The 23,153-nt window shown below is 38.7% G+C and overlaps 1 protein-coding gene and 1 pseudogene across 2 annotated transcripts in view; one reads left to right on the top strand and one right to left on the bottom strand.

Moving 5' to 3' along the window:
- The window catches only part of LOC114468727 (cytosolic phospholipase A2 gamma-like), a 124,291-nt gene extending 101,905 nt beyond the window's left edge, over nt 1–22,386 (top strand). The window contains exons 1-13 of one of the 2 annotated variants that reach the window (XM_028455771.1): nt 12,030–12,192; nt 13,965–14,075; nt 14,384–14,526; nt 15,550–15,736; nt 16,696–16,801; nt 16,872–17,012; nt 18,292–18,357; nt 18,438–18,578; nt 18,696–18,842; nt 19,644–19,727; nt 20,051–20,205; nt 20,808–20,979; nt 21,993–22,386. In XM_028455771.1, the coding sequence (XP_028311572.1) occupies nt 12,079–12,192; nt 13,965–14,075; nt 14,384–14,526; nt 15,550–15,736; nt 16,696–16,801; nt 16,872–17,012; nt 18,292–18,357; nt 18,438–18,578; nt 18,696–18,842; nt 19,644–19,727; nt 20,051–20,205; nt 20,808–20,979; nt 21,993–22,165 (1,740 nt within the window). In that variant the 5' untranslated portion in view covers nt 12,030–12,078 and the 3' untranslated portion in view covers nt 22,166–22,386. Of the gene's footprint in view, nt 1–12,029; nt 12,193–13,964; nt 14,076–14,383; nt 14,527–15,549; nt 15,737–16,695; nt 16,802–16,871; nt 17,013–18,291; nt 18,358–18,437; nt 18,579–18,695; nt 18,843–19,643; nt 19,728–20,050; nt 20,206–20,807; nt 20,980–21,992 lie in introns of those variants that run through there. The other variant, XM_028455772.1, reaches the window with a different exon arrangement.
- Nucleotides 9,321–9,438, bottom strand: LOC114469109 (uncharacterized; annotated as a pseudogene).
- Nucleotides 22,387–23,153: the final 767 nt, after the last annotated feature.

Raw genomic sequence — 23,153 nt, 5'->3', positions numbered from 1 at the left:
ATATTTCTAAATCATCAGTTTTTTTAGTTTTTCAGTGTCTGTGGCTGTCTTTGCATCTTCTTGGACAAACTTCCTGACTGTTGATGAGGATCATTGATCTTAGTTCACTTGGTCTCCAAAGCAGTAGCTTGGCACTTCAGGACCTGGTTGTGCCACTAGGAGTAATGGCCCAGTGACAGACTTGTCTTACAGCCAACCAGAATTTGCCTAAAAGGTTAAGGAGATACAGAGAGTAAGCTCTTGTGGTCTTCTCTGCACGATCTGTTGAGGTTAGTGAGGGAAGTTCATCTCTGGTCGATGCTCCAATGAACTCTGAGCTGGAGTTGCTTTATACCGAGATGGTGACCTCTCTGAGATCGGACCGGTGCTTCACCTCACCTAGTGTACTAGGCTAAAAATGTCTCCGTGCTAGATGGGTACATTTCCTTCCGGTCAATTGCATTGGGGCTACATATATGTAACAGGATTCCACAAGTGGCATTTCTAACCATATTTTACAGCATTCGCACTCTTTTGAAAAGCTGGCCACAGGAAGCTCAAGGATGTCACTTCCATGCAGCCTGTTCTTGCTGAAGCATCTCAGAAGTCCGAGTCACTTTTTGGTAAATATGCTAATAAATCACTTTAGTGTTTTGACCATTGAGTAAATGACCTTATCAATTGTAAGAAGCCACAGCACCTGAATCAAAGCTTCATTCTAACTGGTACCATGTGTTCATCTGTTGCACTAGAGCTGTTGGTCTTAGAAGTAGGGTTGGATGAGGCTGGGGATGTTACGGTCCCATTCCAGGTAGATGTCAGCCTGCGAGCCTCTACACTGAAGAAAACTTTGCCTTCAACATTTAAGATGCAGATTGCTTGGTAGGCTGATATGTGCAGGGCAAATCAAAGCATGAAGCAATGCAGTGGGTCTATTTCTCAACATCACCAGCTCTCCAGTAACAGTAACTTCTGCCCCACACACAAAACACCAAATTAGCATCAGATCATTGATGGAAAAGAGAAGGAACAGGAGGAGTGGAGCCAACATGAGATGTAAACAGGAAAGCAAGATAAGCAGGAGACAATCTGAATGGTGCCAGGAATGACAAATCAGAGGCTGAGTACTTCCTCCTGCCAAGCTTCCAGTGAGCAGCTCCAGGTATTTAAGCTCCTACTGTAGGCTAAATTATTAGCAATTTGGCAAAACATAGCTGCGTGGCAACGCAAGGCAACAAACACATTTCATATAAAAGTCAACTCAATGTGCTGTACATTATTTAAAGTTGCCTATAACATTTAGGCACAAATGATGCAAGATTTGAAACCTTTACGGCAGACAATTTGTAAAGTTAGGAAAGTCGGTGGTGTTTCATTAAAATTCACAAATGTATCCAGAAATGCATTTTTCCAAGTTAGGGTAATCAAACCTTAAGTAGAGAGCACTCAGACAGCACAGACCTCCGCCACGCCATAGCTTTCTCCCATAATGCATTGTCACTTAATGAGTAACTAAACCCCTGCTTTCTGCTGACCTGCCACTAGGGGTGAAATTGAAAAACGGCCTTGATTATCGGCGTTCCCCCTTACACAGTAAGACACGCCCAGTCACATTGCACAGTAACATCTGTGATTAAATATTACAATCCCCATGTGAAGCTGCACCCACGCACACACAACACTACGGACACTATCACTGGCGTTCCAGCCTCTATTCATGGGTCAGCAGAGACTGGAACGCTGCTTACACACACACACAGAAAGACTCACACACGCGACAAGAACGCAAGAACGTCTGCGCACACAGAGAGACAGACAGCTGTGATTGGAGGAAACCCTCCTCAACTGTTATAGGAGGGGAGGGGCCAACAGTGAAAGTTGATGACGCTGGAAAATCTTAAAGGGGACATATGCCATTTTTCACCCATCTCCATGTGTTCTAAGAACCCCAAAAACAGTATTTGAGGTCATTGAGGCTATTTAAGCGGCTATTGTTATTGTGAGTCCGTCTCAGTGCTTCAGGCTCCATGTTCATCTCAGCAGCACCAGCAGTCATTCAAACTCTCACTGGAGAGTTAAGTTGCTAAGTCTCTTTCTTCTCCTCCTCTGCTCTTCTAATAACAAGAATAATGCATTTAAGCTGATAATCATTTGTTTTCTCCAACCGCTGCGTCACATTGTGTCACAAACACGTCAAATCAATGATACGAGGCGATATATTAAGTACTAAAAATGTGTCTGCTCCCTGGTGCAACACCGAACCACAAGAGGCGATGGAAACCACAAGAGTGGAGTACACCTCTGCATGAACAAATGGTGCATACACTACAGTGTACGTTCACAGTGGAGGTGCGGCACCGGCAGAAGGCAAGTTCTGCATATCATTTTACCGGTAGCCATCACGCCTTCGCTAGCAAGAAAAACAATGGCGGACTTTCGCAAAAGTTTTCATCAGGTTGGGGTTGGAGTCCATGGGTGGAGATACTAGTGGAGGGGAGGGTATTTTCTTTCCCGATTTCACTTGTGAGGTCACAAATGTAGAAAATTTGAAAAGGAGCACTTTTCTCTGTGTTGTAAGACTTACACAGACCACAAACAAAGGACTTCATGGATTTATTTCACATTTTGTGTGCCGTGTGGACACTTAAATTACCTCATTTGTGTTCAAAAAGACTGCAAAATTTATTTTTCATAATATGTCCCAATTCGTTTCAGCCAATAGCAAAATTCACTTGTAATAGCATTCAACCCTTAGAGGCCAGTAACTCTGACATTTTACTAACTAAATACGCAAAATTAAAATACTTTTACTAAAATGTGAAGAGTGAGACTAGGATTAATAAACAGCACTACTTAATATCCAAATACACATTTATTCAGCAGAAAGAAGTGGGTTTGGAGTTTAGTTACTCTTTAAATGAGGAAAATCTGTTTATCCATATTGACTGGTGCCCTGTCCATTTGTCCTGCCCTTTGAGAGCTGGAGATGGGAACCAGCAGACCTCCACGACCCTGAAAGCAGGAACAAGTGGGTCAAAAATTGGATCGATGGATGTTTATTCATAATGGTTTTTTTCCAGATCCAGATTAAACTCTCTTAGGTGATAGAGGAACACACCCTACATGTCTGAGTCCATTTTCAAGAACATCTGTCAATTAAGAACTGGGATTTTTAGATTTTTAAAACTGATCCAGATTCAGGATATTGCTTCGGATCCTCCCATAATCCAATCCCAGTTGTTCCTTATCCAATTTTGGATATTTACAGATATTTTTCATCAAAATCCGTCAATAGGTTTTTGAGTTACACTGGTCATCAGATAAACAAACATACAAGTACATAAATAAACAAAGGCCTGCAGAAACATAACCCACATCATTAGAAGCGTCTGAGGAAACCAAACTGGCAGCGACTGTGTCTCACGGAGCAGCAGCTTTTCCTCCTCCTGCTGCTCTACGTGAACTTTTAAAGAAAATGAAAAAATCTTTGATAAAGTTTACAGTTTAGTACCCCATATAAATGTGATATAAGTATTTTGCGTTGTTGAAGTCATGTACTTTGGCATGAAATTCTGTGAATAGCCTTTCATATCTAAACACAACGTGCCCTGTAGTCAGGTGGACTCTTATCAGCAGCTACAAAGGACAGAACGAGTCTTCAGGCATCGTTTTCTCTGCATCCACAGAGGAAATGAGGGTTTCTTTAATCATGTATCCCTGTAATAATCTTTTGGTCTCGGGACGACAATTTGAGAATCCAGAAGCAGCACACTTGAAGTGGAATGGGGTTTTAGAAAGACATGGAAGAGAGAAGTGGGGGCGAGGAGAGTGAGGGAGGGAAGTACAAAGAGAGCCAGAGATTGGGAGAGAGACGAGGGGAGGAGGGGAGGCTATTTAAAAGTAAAAAAAAGATTTCCCTGCAGTATAATTTGCTGATACAGATGATACAGAAATGGAGAGAGGCAAAGAGTGAGAGCTAGAGAGGGAGAGAGAGAGCGAGAGAGAGAGGTCCCAGATGGAAAGGCCAAGAGTAAAAATAAGAGAGAAAAACTAATTAACTGATGAAGTCCCACTGTGGCTTTGCTCACACACACACACACACACACACATGCACACACACACACACTGACACTATAATAGAAGCTATGTGATTGTGCGCCCCCTGCTGGTCATGCTCTATCACACACCAGACCCTCAGAGATAATAAACCAGCCCAGTAAACTATCTTCATCTTCGTTCTCCTGGGTGAACCTCTTCCCTAACTTGGACAGACCTGTTAACCTTTGTTTGGCAGTTTTGAGTGCTTCAGGAATGAAGAGTTTGTTGTATTTCCTTTTATATCCCATAATGCTCCTGTGCAGCTCTGCTAACTGCCTGACCTCTCTCTAATCGTCTCTTTAATGGAAGGAACTAGTTTCTATCTTATATCCCAGCATTTGAAGGAGGAGTTGATGTTTGTTGGTCTCAGTGATTGGAACTGTCAGGATGGAACTAAGGACAGCGTTCATATTTTCTAGAAGATCCTCTGATGCCTCTTTCATTGATGCTGTTTGTATTTGAGGTTTCGTTCCTGTTGACGTGGGGGTATTTCATCAAACCCAGCTTAGGGTTAAGTCCAGGTTTAACCTGGCTCCTTCAAGCTGGGTTCTAACTGGAATGGCGGTTTCATCAATGAGAAAACACTTTAGTGACCGTAGTAACACAGTCTGTGGCTCCAGACCAGGGTTATATATATTATATATATATTTCTTTTCTTTTTTTTTTTTTATATGGTATTTTAAAAGGAAATGAAACATAATATCATGGTAAATGTTTAAATATGATTTTAAATTGATACAAATGATAATAGAATATTTTCCTTATTACATGTTTAATGTGCGGGTACAGTACTTTTTAATGAGGTGATAACAGTCTCCATGTGTTTAAATCATCAGTAATAATATGTCTATATAAGGATGAGTGCGTATCCATCGCCTCTGTTTTCGACACGCTGTTCAGTTACGGGGAAGGCTCTCCATTTCCCAATGACAAAAATACACTATCGCTTTTCGGGATGTGCGCGCAGTGCACGCACCTCCTGTGTGCGCTACGCACCTGCACCTAGAGTGTCTGCAGTGTTGGACGTGACATCCAGCGGCACACAAAGCACACCGTTGAGCTGCTCCCTCTGTTCATTTGAATTTAATGTTTAGTGCTGAGTTCAACAAACTATTCATCAAACAATCACAAGTCTCATAAATTACATAAATTCTCAATTGATTAGTGTATGCTTCAGTTGTTTTCTATGATAAATTGACTAAATAACACCGTCTTTAACTCGCTACTACTTTTAAAATGTTCAGACCACAGAAAATTCCTAAACGTGTCCATCCTTTATTCTTACTGCTCAGTAACAGATGACGTCATGACCTGTTGGTCTCAGCATTGGTTTTCTATTGGCTGTTTAACTCATTCAGTGCCAGCCATTCTCAGATTTTCTACCCCCCTCAGTGCCAGCCGTTTTTGAGCATTTTGACTGATTTTAACGACCCACAGAATATTTTCTACTATGACTATCTGAAATCTGACACCAGATTCTGAAAGTCTGAAGTCTACTTTCGTCAAAAAAAATTTTTCTGGCTCGTATCGTTCTTTTGTAATCAGCCGTTGAATAGAGCAAGTTTTACACAAATCTTCAGTTTCAGAGCAAAAAGCTGAGAAAAAAGCCTTTTTGTAAAAAAAAACCCTGTCAGTGACTTTAAAGCTATTTTTTTTGCTTTAGTGACAACTAATATCTGAACATCGTTTCCTTATATAAAACAAAAAAAAAAAACAGAACACAGACCAGGCTTTTGATGTCAAAATTATTATTATTTATTTATCTGGGTCAGAGTTTAATGTATTTCTTACTGTATTTTGGCGTTCCTTCAACTTTCTCTCCTGTCAGTCTGCACACACGCAATTTCCTCTTCTTCCCGGACATACAGAGTGTCACTGCTTACCCTGTTTTTTTATGGTTTTATCTCACAATTGCCACATTATCCATGAATTCCACACTTGCTCTAATCGGAGTGTGCGCTGCTGGTAACGTCAACCCTGTACGTAGCGCCATTTTCTGTCTCGTAAACGCCTTTCCTCATCTCCCTCTTAGCTCTGCGGAGCATGGATGATCTCTCATCCAAATGTGCGCTGCTACCTCCTACATGTCACCTATTATTTTGCTATCTGGCTCACAGGCTGGGGGTATTTTGTACCCACCTCCACACCCCCCTCCTCCCCCCTCCTCCCGACACGCAGTGATGACCCATTTGGCCCGGTTAGTTGATGGTTTTATCTCACGATCACAACATTATCAATAATCCACTCAGGTCCACACATGTTCTGTGTTAGTATGTGGAGCTGTGAGCTGCTGGATACTTCACAATATCACTCTGTAGCGCCATAATCTCCCTTCTTTTCCTTCTTCTTCCTGCTTTGCTGGGTAGCGTCAGTGGCTAATCTCTCATCTAACGGTGCACTGCTGCCATCTTCAGGACACAGTTGGTCACTACAACACCCCACAGTTTAGATTAGGGGTGTCCAATTCCGGTCCTCGAGGGCCACTATCCAGCATGTTTTAGATGTTTCCCTCTTCCAACACACCTGATTCAAATGATTAGGATAGTTATCAGGCTTCTGCAGAGCTGGATGAGGAGTTGATCATTTGAATCAGGTGTGTTGGAAGAGGGAAACATCTAAAACATGCTGGATAGTGGCCCTCGAGGACCGGAATTGGGCACTCCTGGTTTAGATATTGATGAGGGACCTCCGCCAGGGTGTTTTCTAGTAATCCCCGTGAAAAAATGCAAATGACGAGTTTTCTAGTCAATGGCACTGACCGTTTGGATTTGAAATGACGAGATATCTCATCAATGGCACTGAGTAAAAGTTGCAGCAAATGCGTCCTAACTCTCTAATCATTAAATCTGTGATCAATCTTGTGGGTCTTATGAAGATGTGCACTTAAGCTAAACACTGTCAGCTGGCTTGACTCAGCTGGGGAGCTCCAAGCTGAGAAGAGGTTGATGGAATGGTAAAATCCAGCATGGTCACGGAAGGCTTGGGTAAACCAGGTTTAAACCATAGGCCTGGTTCTACTAAGAACACTTTGATGAAATACCCCTCTGGCCTTCTGTCGCTGTTACTGTACCGTAAGGGTTTTTTCTACCTTCTTCCCGGTTCTTTTAATTGAACAGCTCAGATGACAAATGACAAGATTTGGTCTTTTTCAATGTGGTTTATTGTAGTTATAGTCACAAGTAAAGTATTAGTAGGTCAAGCACACATGCAGGTGGCCAAAGGAAGAAGCATGTGCCCCTGTTTCTGTCTGTGTACAGAGATTTTGAGAGTCTTCTTGAGCGAATACATCATCATCATTATTATCATCATCTTTTATTTCAGGAGTCCATTTAGACACAATTAGTATTCACAAGATAAAAGCACATACATATGAAACAGATGAAAGCAGTTATTATAAAAGACAACTATACCAATGTCTCCACAAAGATGACTGGTAACAAACAGAGCTTTGACATGGGTTGGTCAATAGTGATTTGATGAAAAATGAATAATATGAATAATGATATGATGCAATATTTTTGGGAACAAAAAAAGCCAAAAACCTTTGTAGTTGAAAAAAAGGGCAAACTGCTATTTGACTCTAACTCTAGCCTTACTCTGGGCATGACCATTTTAACTCAATAGGAATATACCACTTTGACAATACATCTTGTGTTGTTTAAATATTGTGATATCCTCTCTCATGATACTGTATATTGCTCCATAAATATACATTGATATGTATGGGACAACATACAGTATCATATATATGTACATCCATATATAGATATGCATATATGTATACATAAACACAGTAAATAATAATTAAGTAAAACATGATGAACAAGTCAGCTGAAAAGTTAAACACTAAAATCTGTAGTGAAACATAGAACAAAGAAAAAATACTTCATAAAAAGTGAGGAAGCATTTTTCATTCAATTTTTCTTTTTATGTTGACTTGACCAGCAAAGATACTTTTTTCCCTGTTTTGCTAACGTCCCCTCCTCGCCTTCTTTGTGTAAAGCTGACAGTTACGACTTGCCTATGATACAAAATAAATACACAATAACGGATGATTTAAACAACACATCCCATCAGAATCATTATCCCATTAAGGCCTGTATTCACAATCATTCTCAGAATAAAAGATTACAGGCGGATCCAACTTCTGCATCCTCCTAATGAGACGATATGGATCACAGCCTCAGTCCATTCAGGTCTGGACAGTCCGTGCTGTGGCATGGCGTAGGTGGATGGAAGGAGACATGCTGTCCCAGATGTGCTGGATTGGATTCAGAATAGCATCAGGCCTCGCATTGTCCTGCATCAGAAGGAACCTGAGCTCCTGACTATTATATTATGATATTAGGTTGTAGTCTGTTTGGAACAAAGTTAATTTCTGTGATGGTGGTAACGTTTGATTCCCATTCCATTTGCCTGCATCTTGAGGTAGTCACTGAACAGAAGGAGTTCTAGTGCTACCTGGTGGCTGTGGCCTGCATTAGCACTCAGCTTTGTCAATTATGGACCTCGATTTGAGAAGTTACCGCTGCTTTATTACGTGTATACATTTTCTGTGTTGTTCTATGAGAGGAAATTAAATATAATTGTATCGTTCCGTATGTAGACAATAAAGATTAATTCATTTATTCAGTCGTTTGATGTTTTGGGTTTTTCTCAGCTGTTATTGTCATGAGTAGATCGTGAAGAGAAAGGGCATTGGACAAGACCAGACGTTGTAGACTTGCATATCTGCTGCGGAACAGCAACGGCGCTGATATGTTTCCATTAAAGTCAACAAGCCCATTTCCACCCCATGCATATGCGCTCCAGCACAGCTGCGTAACTACTCCGTCGTGTCAGAACCCTCTGCAACAGATACGCAGCCCTTCTCCGGACGTCGTAGCTGTGCTGCATGAATTCAACAAAGATAAGCCTGTGCTGGACAGGAAGTAGTGTACAGACACAATATAAATATACTACTCCATAATAATAATAATAATGCATCAGTGTTATATAGCGCTTTATCATAGACGCTCAAAGTCGCTTTACAGAATTAAGGCATTATTCTTTCACTCCACACTTAGACTTAGTGGTGGTAAACTACTATTGTAGCCACAGCTGCCCTGGGGCAGACTGACGGAAGCGAGGCTGCCATAGTGCGCCATCGGCCCCTCCGACCACCACCAACACTCACTCACTACATTCATACTAGGCAATGTAGGTGAGGGCACAATGACAGATACCACTGGGTGACTGCCACCCCACTGTGGCACCTGGAATTCTCAGTGGTCTCCCATCCAACTACTAACCAGGCCCAGACCTGCTTAGCTTCCGAGATATAACGGGATCGGGCAATGACAGGCTGGTATGGCCATGTTCAGGGCGGATCATTTTTCCATCCAAGCATTGGGTGAATATGTTTCTATTGTAACTCATTTTAAGCCAAGCGGCCACTCTGGTACTGACATTAAGAGACCAATGATCAAAGCTTCAATCACTGAGCAGAAAGAAAAGAGAACAACGAAGCTAAAAGAGAACAAATAACTGAAGATTTCAATGAAAGATATCAGCAGGAAGACACTTTAGGACGATAAAACCTTCATGGAAGTTCACAGAGGGATTTGACACCGTAGGAACCGTGGGAAAAGAAACTCAGAGGAAGTTAAATTAGGATGAACAAACTTATTTATGCATTCCCACACCCACAGGCTTCAGTTGCAAGGCATCAAGGGTAACAAACCTGCTAGGGCACGTCAGTCGCAGAGTAAATAAGGATGAAAGTATGCAGTCACACCTTGCTGGGTTCAGTCCTTCTAGGCTTCAAGAAGCAATGGCTGTGAGTAGATGCCTTGTTTAGAGGCTGAACTAACCTGACTGTAGAATTTTCAGACACTTTATTTGTGTTTTCAGAGGTAGTTTTTGTGGCTCAAAAGTACTTATATTAGATTGTATTGGCATGTTGATAGCACCACCTCTTGGTATATAATGAAAAGCAGTATGTTTATCTTGTGGGCATATGGGTTTAGTCTTTATTAAAAGGGTTTATATTGTAACTTTGAGGACCGAGTGGTAAATTGTGTACATTTTGTTTTGTTTTCTGCTTTATTGCAGTTTCACTTATTATTGCATGAGTCATCATTGTCACATGGGTACGATGCTCTGAACCTGGTTTGCTGTTTATTCTGTGTTAACATACTGGACATTTATAAACTGTAGTGGGTTTAAATATGGATTTATACAAAGTGCAAAACTGTGAGCTATACAACAGAATAGGTTGTCTGGCCCTCACTCACAGACACTTTTATTTCTAATTCTATTTTTGATGGATCTTATTCACTATGTTCCACAGATGTGGACTGTCCCATATGTTGGGACTGAACTGCACCTTCACGTTAAACACACTGCACAAACTTTTCAGACTCACTGAACTGATCCACTCACTTTAAAAAAAAAAAAAACTTTACCAGAAAACAAAAACATCCTCTCACTTTAATGTCTGTTTTATTGTGAACATAGTAAACTCAATGGGACCTTCCTGGTTCTATACACTTATAACAGTCTATTAACATTTAAAATGACTAAAAGTAGGGATGCATTTTGAACAAGAGCACCCTTAGAGCTCAAACGTGCCGTATTCAGAAATTTACCGTATTCTGATGACTTTCGAATCTCACCTGGGTCATCACTGTAGGAGGTTGAGGAAGTCCCTTAACTCTAACTGCTCCCCAGTTCAATGCAGGGAACACATTTCATGCATTTATCGCTACAATAAAAATTATCTATTACGCTTGTTATTCAAGCAAACACTGTTTTGGGTGTGGAGAATGAAAACGGATATATGACAGATGTATGACCTCTGCAGTCACTCACTTCCATGTAGGTTGGCCTTAGTCACATCTGTCCAGTCTTACAAAAGCTCCTCCAATTAAACACGTTTACTTAACAGAGATGTCCAGTTTAGTCATCCAGGGATGATGGTCTATACGGGGTTCCACCTCCCAACAGCACATTTGTTCACTGAACAAATGTGTGCCAAATTGTTGAGAATCCACAAATAGACCGTAATAGTGGCCAAAATGCCGCAAAATATGGTAAGCAGAGGCAAAAACGACTCGGGTAACGCAGGAAAGCGCAGCTCTATAGTCGAGTAAAGTTGTTTTTGTTACCAATATTTCAAGTGTATTGCATTACTTTACTTTGTTGCCCAAAAAAGTGACTTCTGAACAAAGCTGTTTTTAACACCATTTAACAATTGAGCAGCATCAACGTGGTATGATTTTGCTGTTTTGTTTCGTGCCGTAGCCGTCTCTCCTGCCCAACAAAAATGCCGTCATCAACACTTCCTGTGTTTGGTCCACGGAGAAAGCAGTTGTGTTTACTGACTTCGACTTGAAATGCTCCGAATCCGGCTAAAGCAAACGCTTTAGAATTCTCCTTCCTGATCCACAGCAGACTTCAAAGGAATCCTAGAGCGTTTTAATCGGGGTCCAAACATTAATCTGTTACACTTGAAGTCCGAGCTCCTTGAGCAGGTTTATCACTCATAGTTGCTGCATGTTGAAGTCAGTTGGTGGACAAACTGTTCCCTCTGCTGTGTTCCAACAATGTTCATCCGTTGTTTGAAAGTCTGCCTTAGAAATTGTTTAAAAGTAAATCTGCAATTTCCTTTGCAACATATTTGTAGTATTAGATATTTGTAACCTGGAAACAGCTGACAGCTAAAACCTGGTTGGATGAGAAGAATCAAGATCCCTGTAAAAGAAGGAAGACATGATTTGGAAAGATTGAAAACTGAATAATCAAATTACTTACATGAAAATTTGGTCTGTGATACTGAATGTTTTCCAACCGTGCTCGAGTCTCTACTAAAAAAAACAGGCCTCACATCTGCTACGCATCGCGACATGTTGACATGTGCTGTGGTATTCCCTCCCCTTGGTGCTCCTGCTGCTGCAGCAGTTCAGTGAAGACAAAAAAGAAAAGTGCAGTGGAGATTTAGTCGTAGCCTACTCGTCTACCATGCAGCCATATGCGTACAGTTCTTCAGCTGCTTTGGTTTTTGTTTGGATGTTGAGTTCAGAGGTTCTGGCTCTGTCAGTGGACAACATAGAGAGAGATGGAACAGCTTCTGAGGTGAGAACATGAAATCTTTAGATACAAACAACAAAAGACTCTGAGAATCATCTACATGTGACTGGTCTACAATGCAACTTATAATTTGGATGCAAACACAAAACATGTGTTTGTTACACACTTTGTGAAAGTAAATCACAAGTGAAGTCATTCAGGAATTAAGAACGTCTTTTGTTTACAGAAAGGACATCTGTTTTCTACTTTAATGTAACCCACGGAGGTGCGTGAATGTGTGTGTGATGCAAAAAGAATCACTAGTACTGCTAATAAAACATAATCCTACTAGTAACACAAACTTGCCTATACCAGTAATAGATTTTCCTTTACCAGTAAGGTCTACTCACGCACTAGTACACCAACAATCTTCACGAATAAAACACAATTTTTGTTTACTAGTAGAATTAAAATCCCACTAGCAGTACTAATAGACTTAATGCAAATTAAATAGGAGCGATTGTAACCAAATCCAGCTCTCTGATTGGTTGTAATGTGTTATGGCAAAAATTAATGTTAGTTATGTTTATTAATATATTTACTCATATACCTTATTCCTTTAAGGCTTAGGTTGTAACTTTCCATTGTGTGCTTTTCATGACTTCAGCTCTACTTCTTCTCTGGTCAGGTCAACTTCCCCAAAACATATGGAATCATCAAGGCCAGACACAGAGGCATCCTCTATTATCACACACTCACATGCCTACACACACACACACCCAATACACATCCATTCATACACACAAACACCATACACGCACACACCTCCAGCACAGCTGCACTCAATGACAATCAGGAGATACCAGAGAACTGGTAAAGAGAACCTAAGAAGAAACTGTCTCTTTTCACCCTCTTCCTTCACCTCCTCCTCTCTCTCTTCTGTATGAAGGGTTAGAACTGTGTTCCACTCTGTCCTTTGAACGTCCGGCCTGACGGTCACTCATTCTTGTCCATCTTTGTCCTTTTTTTATAAAATCATCAATGCTTCGACTGGACTCCATCATTCAACCAGAGGTCAACCGCAATTTGCCGTGACAAATGTTTTCAAAAGCCAATGAAAGCCTGAATGTGCTTGATCCCGCCTCCTTATTAACATATTATGCTTACTGGTAGCACTAATGACACTTTTTCCTTCACTAGTGTGCTATGTGCACTAAACCTAAATTGAGTACATGTGCTTAGAACTTGAGTACTAGTAGTTCTTAACTATGGTTAATATCACTGATATCAGATTCATGCTCAAACAGCTTTACATACAGTATGTGTGTGCTTGTTTGCAAAAAAACCCAAAACATTAGATAATACTGGAAAAGCGTCGCTGAGTGGAATTCTTAAATACTACATTTTCACGGTTTCACTTTAATCAGAGGGTGAGATAATAAGGAAGACTTGCAGTAACTATAAAAAGATAGGAAATGTTTAAGTTTCACAATGAAACACTTTGTTTCATGCACTTGTGTTATTTTCATTACATTTTATAGAAGATCTGCAACACTTCAAATAATTTGTCGCAAAGTTTCAGTGTAAATAAACAAACCAAGATTGTTGATTTAATGCTGAAGCTTTATCAGCAGTATTTAACGTTACAAAGTACTAACTACATCTGTATTTATCTTTGTGACTTTGAATCCTGGAAAGTAAATCAGATTTCAGATGGAGCTCATTGGTGACTAGAGCTCCTGAGGGTCCCTCACTTGGTCCAAGCGGGCTACCTGGTGCCCGCAGGCACCGTGTTGTTGACCCCTGACTCTAAATGATGTGAATGTGATCTTTTGCAGGCACATGTTCGTCATTCCCACTCTCTGTGTGCTGATGAGGAAGAGTATGTTCAGAGTAGGAAACAAGTGGTACTGGATTCACTGAGAAGGCTGGACATTGACTGCCCTCCAGTACGTATAGAACACAGTCAGCACGCTCACCTCATCATAATGTTTTTGTCCAACTTTTTTTTTATGGCAAATATCGATCATGTTAATGGAAAATAGATACTTTAAATTGAAATGGTTTTTTTTGCCATTATTTTGTTTATTACTGTTATTGTTTTGTGTGTTTTTGTTGTATTTTTGTGTATTTTATTTTTTGTAATGTGTGTGTTTTTGTTGTATTTTTGTGTATTCTGTTTATTTTTTGTATTGAGCTGTCTGGATTTACATCTAAACAGTAATGTAGAAGCTCTCTTTGGTTTCTCTTCATCTAGACTTCAGTTCCTCACATTGCTTTCTTGGCATCTGGAGGGGGTCAGAGGTCAGCGGTGGGACTGGTGGGTTCCCTGTATCAGATGGAAAAGGACGGTCTGGTGGACACTCTGCTGTACCTAGGGGGAGTCTCTGGTTCAACATGGTAAAAAAGGGTTCTCTCTCTATGTGCGTGTGCAGTTATTTGAGCATATTAACCCTTCTGCACTCCTTTGAATTTACATACACTTGTATACCTTGTGTACACAAACGGTCCATTTCATAAAAGTGCATTAAAAATGTACTCCATAATTTTTATTTTTTACTTCTACTGCATCCGATCTTTTCAACTACTTCAGACCTATCCATAGATATAAAATGTATTATGATTTTTAAACCCTATTTATGTTTGTATGGACTTTTTTGTTTTGCAGGAAACACTAAATATGCAGTATTTCCAAAAATTAGTGCCAAAGTGAAATATTTTTGATGAAAATATTACAGCCTTATTTGTGTCATTAATTGATAGCAGAATTTATTTTAATGGATAATTATTTTTAACACAAAGACAGTTTTAAAGAAAAAATTACACTACTTTCACTGAAATTTCCCCAAAACTTTATGCACTGGTCTCTGGTTGGTAGGGGCCATTGCACCTAAAACATATTTTCCCTTTATTTTGAAGGTAGAGGCTTTGATTTTTTGACTATTAATTGAAAAAGCATTATGATATGTCATGATTACAGTATATGAAAAATATATGGTTACAATGGGAGTCAATGGGGCCAATTTGGTCACGAGTATCAGTATGATGCATATCTCCTTTTCTATACACTTCCAATACACATGACTTTGGAATCACGCAAATAAAAATGAAAGAACAATAGTGGTAGAATTTCATATAATTAGCTTTAAAAAAATGACCGGAATATTTAGAGGCAAACAAACAGAAACACCCAAAATGTAAATTTTGGTCACAAAGATACTCCGAGGGTTAAAGGTAGAACATCAAATCTGTTTAGTGTATTTCTAATATGTGCATATTTATAAAAACACATATGAAGTACTTTCTTTGGAAGATTCACTAGAAGTTACCCTTTAAATGTAAATCATTAAATTACACCAATATTTGTAGCTTTCAGTAACCACTTCTCCAACGTCTTTGTCTCTGTTTCCCTCCTTCTTAAAGGGCCATGGCGTCCCTGTACAGCGACCCCCAGTGGAGCTCCAACATGGACGCAGCAGTGTCCAGGCTGTCTGTTGAAGGTGTTTATCTGGAGCAGGCTTTGTCCTGGTTGAGTGAGAGAGCAAAGGAGGAACACTTCTCCCTTTCTGATGTTTGGGGTGTGTTAACAAGTGCTGGGATCATGAAGCAGGTACCACAGCTGACACACACACACATGCTTTTATTCAATTTAGTAGGAAAATATTCTTGTTTAAAATGCAAGTTTCCGATCCCTGTATAAGATGGATAGACTTGTTTTTTTTTTTTTTAGAGGCAAACAAAAACTACAGATCTTTATTTTCAGACAACAGTGAAAATTGTGTTTAAAATAAAATGTGACACAATATGTAACATCACATTGTACTCTCACCTTAAAACAGTCGACTCTCCCCCAACCCTTCCATTTTCCTACCCTGACTCTCTCTCCCCTCTTCCCTTCCCCCTCACCTCGATGTCTCTTTTTACAGTATATCATCCCTTTAATAAAGTGTTTCTTACCCTTCATTAGAGAGGGCTGGTGATGGTCACAGTTATGCAATAAAATAAATTCATTTATTAAATTGCAATAACAAAACATGCATTGCTGTCATAAAAAGATTACACTTCATGTAGTGTTGACTTTCAACAGCATCTGCAGACAAGGCAAGAAATAAGAAAGTGACAATATCTCAGTAAAGGATCCACATGTCAATTAGTAGGGCTGGGATTATTTGCTTTGGTCCCGATTCGATTGTATCAGGATGTGTAGATTTGGTTTATATTATGATTCTGATTAATTGTTATTGGATTGTAATGATTATTGTGTTTTTAATTTCTTTATTTTCTTTATCCAAAAAACAAAAGTTGAATCATACACTTCTAAAAACTATATATGTGTCACAGTTCCTAAAACAGTTTTCATCTGAAGTTTTTTTACACTGCACATGAAAGTGAAAAGTGTTATTAACACATATGCACACATGAAAATATTTTAGAAAATCAGTTCTGGTGATAGATATTTATTTTTATTATCGTGACAAAAAAAAATTGCGATCTATACGTGATTAGATATTTTTTCACACCCTTACCAATTATCTATGTTCTGGTCCTGAGTCATGTGTGTTCCGTCAGATGGACCTTCGACATCTGTCAGATGAAGCCAGCAGGAACGCGACCAACCCTTATCCCATCTACAGTGCAATCGAGAAGCAGTGTTTCGCAGAGGGCTCAGTGGGAGGTGTGCAGACACCACATTGTTCTCCTGTTGTCATGTTGATGTGTGTTACATATAAAAGCTCTTCTTCCAGGTCGATGGTTTGAAATGAGTCCTCATGAGTCTGGATTCACAGAAATGGGCCTTTTTGTGAATACTTCACTCCTGGGTAGCAAATTCAAGAGTGGAGAGCTTCTGGAAACGAAGCCAGAGATGGATATGGTCAAGCTACAAGGTACAGGCTACAGGTGTAATGTTTCTAAAAAAATTAATTATTATCACTAATAACTCATCTATAACTCTATATCTATTCATATAGTGGGATTTTTAGTAAAGTTATCAATTATGACCAAATGAGTATGTGTTTGAAGGTTGGATGTACAAAGCGGTGTACATACTCTGTACTCTGTAGTGTTATAAAGGGGTTTATTTGCTGGTGCAAAGTAAAATAGTGTGTGTGCAATTTCCCTGGTTAATTTCTATGGGACATGCGCATGATAAATGTGTTTGTTTGTTTTTTTTTTTACTAATTTTCATATTTTTGTATTTTTCTGTAATTTATGTTTTTTGGAGTCATTATGTGTATTTTAGTATCTTTCTGTTGTCTTTTTGTGCATTTTTTTTGTATAAAAATTCTTTTTGTATAAAAATTCTGGAGTCATTTTGTGTATGTTTGTTAATTTTTGGTGTAGTTTTGTGCATTTCTCTTGTAATTTTGTGTATTTTGTATAAATATTAGGTTTTGTGTATTTTGAGTAATTTTTAAGTCATTTTGTTTGTTTTTGAAACCTTTTTGTATATTTTTGTGCATTTCTGCTGTCATTTTGTGTACTTTTTGTATAAATATTGTTTTTTGTTTTATTTTACTCACTTCTGTATTTGGAGGGACTGAGATATCCACAACTGAATTAGTTGGTGATTTACACCAGTGTTTCTCAAATGGGGGTACGTGTACACCTAGGGATACACAATGACACTATAGAGGGTACTTGAGAGAGAGAAAGTGAAAAATTAACCAACAAAAATGTTAAAAATATGAGGGTTTATGACATTTATTTTAGTTAAAAATGTTATTGATCTTGATTAGAACATGAACTGAAAATACTAGGGTCAGTCTTGGTCCCACAGCAGGTGGTAGATGACCAGGAATGATAAAAACTATAGAAATATAGAGGCACTAAATACTGTTTGTTTCATTCCACTTATTTACAATGGGACTCTTTCACATATGTGATATCACTAATTTATTCCATTATAATGCTCTATAGTTTTTTTCATTGAGTTTTGAGCAAAACGTTGAAGTCTGTCAAAGGGGGTCTTTGTATATAGAAAAAAGAGAAAGGGGGTACTTGAGCCAAAACAGTTTGGGAATCACTGTTTTACACAACAATTCATGTTTTCTCTGTCATTTTTACGTTCTCCCCTGGGACACATTGGACACCCCAAAGGGCCGGGTTTGTCCCCCGGGCCTTAAGGTTGACACATGACTTAAACAGATTGTTTTCCATCTGCAGGGCTTTTAGGATGTGCTTTGGCTCATGAGGAGATGGTCAGAGAAGTCATTCCCCCCTGGATGAACAGTAATCACCCTCACTAGTATTGCAAAAAACTTTCCATCGGATCAACCTTTACGTAGCTACTTCCTCTTTGTGCGTTTCAGCGCCTGAGTATTTAGACAGTGCTGCTCTAGAATACTTACGTCTTTACAACGCCCTTGATCAACTCTTATCTCTGACCAGAACCACTGTTGAGGATCCCACTGCTTTGGCTGACCTGAGTCAGCTGCAGAAAATATTAAAAGGTAATAAGCTGCTTTTATTTCACTCGTGACATATGCCACATCAAACTTTGCCTATAATATTGTAGTTTACATGCATTCAATTTCAACAACTTTGTTGGTATTACTATCTTTTTCCAGATAAGATCCATTATAATGTCTCTCCCTTGCTGCAATCCAAGACTTCAGAAGACAGAAAAGAGTTTTTCCAACAACAGGGTGCAGATCTGCTTTCAGCTTTTGAAACGTGGAGCCAAAATCTGAACGATGGACCTTTTAAAACTCATGGTCAGTGAATGACACGGTGCACTAAAAGCACAATGATTTACATCACTATCACACCAAGAAAGTAGCACTTTCTCAGAACCCGTATACAGGACAAATGTCAACAATATGGTAAAAAAGTACTTTATCATCAAGAGTGGGACGATGCACTGGATTCACGATACTGGGCTCACGATAACGATACGACAGAGAATGATGTGCTCTCGATAACGATGCAATTGACAATAATGGGCTCACGTTTTTCAAATCAGAAGTTCTCTTCAAACTTTCAGATGCCATTTGTTCACTTCCGATGGTTTATCAGGAACATAAAAGTGAGATTTTCCATCCAAAGCAACAAAATACCTTTAAATTGGAATCATCAACCAGCTGAACTGAAACCTGTAATCCATACATCTATTAGAAAAACCTCTCTGTCTTATGTTGGTGTTCTATTGAGAATCAGGTCCTCAGGTAATGATACCTAAGTTAGCAAACTCCTTTTTTGGCAACAGCTCTGTGTTAAAGCTGGTTTAAAGAACTCTGTACATAATCAAAACAGAGTGATGGACTTTGAAATTTCCTTTGCAAAAAGGTTCTGTTTCTCCTATTTTTATTTTTTTTTGTCTTAAAAAATTCTGACTCAGAAACTAATTCATGGATATTGATGAGATCTTTAGGAATGATCTAAAATGGGATACGGAACAAAAAATTCAATTTTAGAGGGGATCCGGATCAATATTGTATATTATGGAAGCCCGAGCTTGTGTTTGGGAATGACAATTTAAAAAGGTTGAGTTGCTGTGTTACTGTGTGTTTTTCCAGCCTCCATGCTGACAAAGCAAGTCATTCCACTCCTTCTTAAATGGGAGTGGGGTACAACAGGGAATTTCCTCTACCAATACAAAGGTAAGGGCATGAAACCCTCTGACAACAACCAACAGTGGTTTATTTTATTACATCAGATTAGGATTTGTTTTAGTTTTCAAGTTTATACCATGCAGAAGAGATGTGTATTTTTTATCACAGCAGGGCCACAAAATGTGATTGATTCTGATGGAAGGGTCACATGACCATTAGCATTAAGCATTAACACAGGAAAGGGTGTGTTTTTGTTGTAATTTTGCATTTTGGAGGGTTTTTTTTTTTTTTGTCATTTTGTGTGTTTACCTTGGGGGCCCCACAATATTAGACCCGACTGTACGGTAATAAAGCATTTCGTTGGTGTACAGATACATCTGTTCCAGCTTGCCTCCTGAGTACAGACAAAATGTACCTGGTGGATGCCGGGTTACTCATCAATGTGGGTTACCCTCCTTTCCTTGGAGACAAGAGAGACATTGACCTCATCATTGCACCAGAATACAGCGCAGGAAATATGTTTGAGGTGCAGTAAATGGCATGTTTGCTTTTTCCTGTGTTAGCACTGAGCACAACTCAAAATGTTTATTTATCTAGAAAAATTAGAAAATGTTGAAGAAGAGAGTAAACATAAATATACCAGATTCTTTTGCAGAGACGAAGAATTAAATTAAATCATAGTCGTGGAAGGTTGTATTCTTCAGGGATTTGGATTTTTTTTAAATAAAGCTCGTTCAATAAAGATTTTCATCCCTTTTGAAGACAAAGGAAAAGAAAAAAAAGTGAATAAATGTTTCTAAATGATGCACTATCAGGAATCCAGTCTTGAACTCCTGTTGAACACATTCCCAAGTGACTGCAATAATAGGGAATGTTATATTAGGCCCAACTAGTCACAGCAAAAAAGCTCCAGATGCTCCTGTGATTAATCACATGAAATACACCTGCAATTAATCACCCACAGAGTCCATCCCTGAATCACCTCCCCCTGATCCTTGCACAGCTGAGCTATCCATAATGCACAATGTGATTCCAATAACCCTTTACAATTTATAAACATATTAGAAACGTATGCAATGTGGACTGTGTTTAGTCTCTAACGTTGAGAACTTGTGTTTACGTGAATAGACTATGACTCTCGCCAGAGACTACGCAGCTGAAGTAAACAAGCCTTTCCCTAAGATTGACGAGAAGATCCTGGAAGATAAAGACTTGCCAGAGAGCTGCTACGTGATTGAGGGGAAGGAGAAGGAGCCCAGCATCATCTACATGCCTCTGTTCAACAGACAGAACTGTAAAGGTTGGAGAGCATTTTACCACAGACACGTTTACATGCATCCGTTTCTACACGATGTCATGCAGATTTGATGGGATTCTACATCCTTGCTATATCGGGAAGTCCAACTATTGTATGACTCAGTGGCTCCACTTTTAACTGATGCTGTAAAAAAATGAGTATAAGCCTGAATCACAAAATCACAAAACTAAAAAAGAATTGAGGAGTGCTGAAAGACGAGGTCAGTATTGAGGTAAAATTAGGGTTTGGTTGGGGGCAGTTTTTTTTAATCTGTCCAAAAAAAAGGTTCTAAAGTGTTTTGAATTTTTATAAGTACAAAACAAATCTATATGTATGCAGACACCAGTCCTACGCACAGAAGTGTTGATAAATCCCACCTGTTCTAAAGCACCGTGTTCATGCATGTTTAGGTTAATCTGCTTTCAAATACGCCTCCATAAGACCATATATAGATAAATTGATCCAACACTGAGATGGAGGTACTTGTACAAGTAGAAATAAAATAGAAAAGAGAAAATAAACTGCTCGGGAAATTAGGGGAGCAGCTAAAGTGGTTATCTCTGATCACCTGTAGAGATGTTATAACAAACCAGGGATGGGCATCTTTCCAACAGGGCCACAAAAATGTGATTGTTTGATCCATCGTTATCAACATTCATGTCAGGCTTTATTTTTCTTAATTTTGTGACCAATTTATATTTATTTTTGGGAAATTTTGTGAAATATTTTGAGTAAAGTTGCAGGATTGTTTTAAAAATTGAGAGTTCTTTCATCAATTAGAGATGAAAAATGACTTCCATCATGTGATATAAGCATTGGAAAACTGAGCTCTGCAAATATTGTTATATAATAATAAAATACAATAAATATATATTACATTTTTTATATTAAATTTTAGTGTAGATCTTGCAGGGACTGATATCAGTCTCTTAAATTGTACTGGACTTTAAAGAGATCCATTTAAATAATGCTCTTGTTGTGTTTTTTTTTTTTTTTTGGTTTGTTTTTTTCTGTAGATGCAAAAGAGTTCCAAGCAAAGATGGAGGAGTTCTCCACATTTCAGGGTCCTTTCAGCCAGGACAAGATTGACTCTGTGTTGGAGATATCAAAAGCCAACATGAAGAACAACCGGGAGACTCTGCTGAGAGAAATAAAAAAGGCTGCTCTCCGTCGACAGACAAAGAATTAAGCATTAAATACTGTCAATGTACGTCAACTCCTACAATCCTACATATTCCTCTTCTCCATTGTGGAAAGACATCAGTAAATACCACACATTGTCTAATTTGGCATATACGGTATCTTTATGATTTTATCATCTGGAACATCATGAGGATAACTTCCTCGAAAACATAAATGTGGGTATTGTTTTAAAAAAAATTAAATAAAACATTTGTTTTTCGACACGTGGATCTGAACCTTCGTGTGTGTGTTTCACCAAAACTGCATTATCTTTGTCTCAAAATTAAATGCATGTGCTGGCCGATCCACAAACGCACTTTAAACAATTCAGAAACAGAATTGAAGATTTACAAATGATGTCATGATAAATACACGCACAAAATGATAAAACGTGTAATATATGAAAACACATGTATAAAACTGAAAAACATCTGTGTAAATCGTTGTATTTGTGAATATTTCTGAGAAAAATCTATCACTATAAGCTCCACCCCTTTTATGTGATAACAACTAAATTATGATTACGGTGACAGGGCATTTTGTCCAATTAAAATTACATTTATATTTTCCCCCTGAATGTCAATTACAATTACGTTTTCAATTTCTAAAGTTCAAATTCAATAAATCACAATTACTGAGCCTTTAATGAATAAACCCATAAAAGTTATCCTTGCTCTTGTGTTAGCTTTCTGTTAGCATCTCTTATGATAACGGGTCACTTTTGACACATGTCTTGAATCAACTGTAAAATACACAAAAACAATATTATCTATCATCTAATTTGTTTTTTGTCTCTTGGTTACCTTGTTTGTCTTCCTTATTCATAAAAATATTGGTATTAATGTCTTTGGTGTGGGCGTGTGAGCATTTTTTCTTGATTTCAATAAAAAATTAAGAAAAAAAACATGACAGGTAGTGGGAAAACCTGATATGCAACATATTTTAATAATTGTTAACTATGTGTGTGTAAGCCATAGAACTTAAACATAGTTCCC

This window comes from Gouania willdenowi, chromosome 8, assembly GCF_900634775.1.
Source record: "Gouania willdenowi chromosome 8, fGouWil2.1, whole genome shotgun sequence".
Lineage (NCBI taxonomy): Eukaryota > Metazoa > Chordata > Actinopteri > Blenniiformes > Gobiesocidae > Gouania > Gouania willdenowi.
This window is presented reverse-complemented; position numbering and strand designations above follow the sequence as displayed.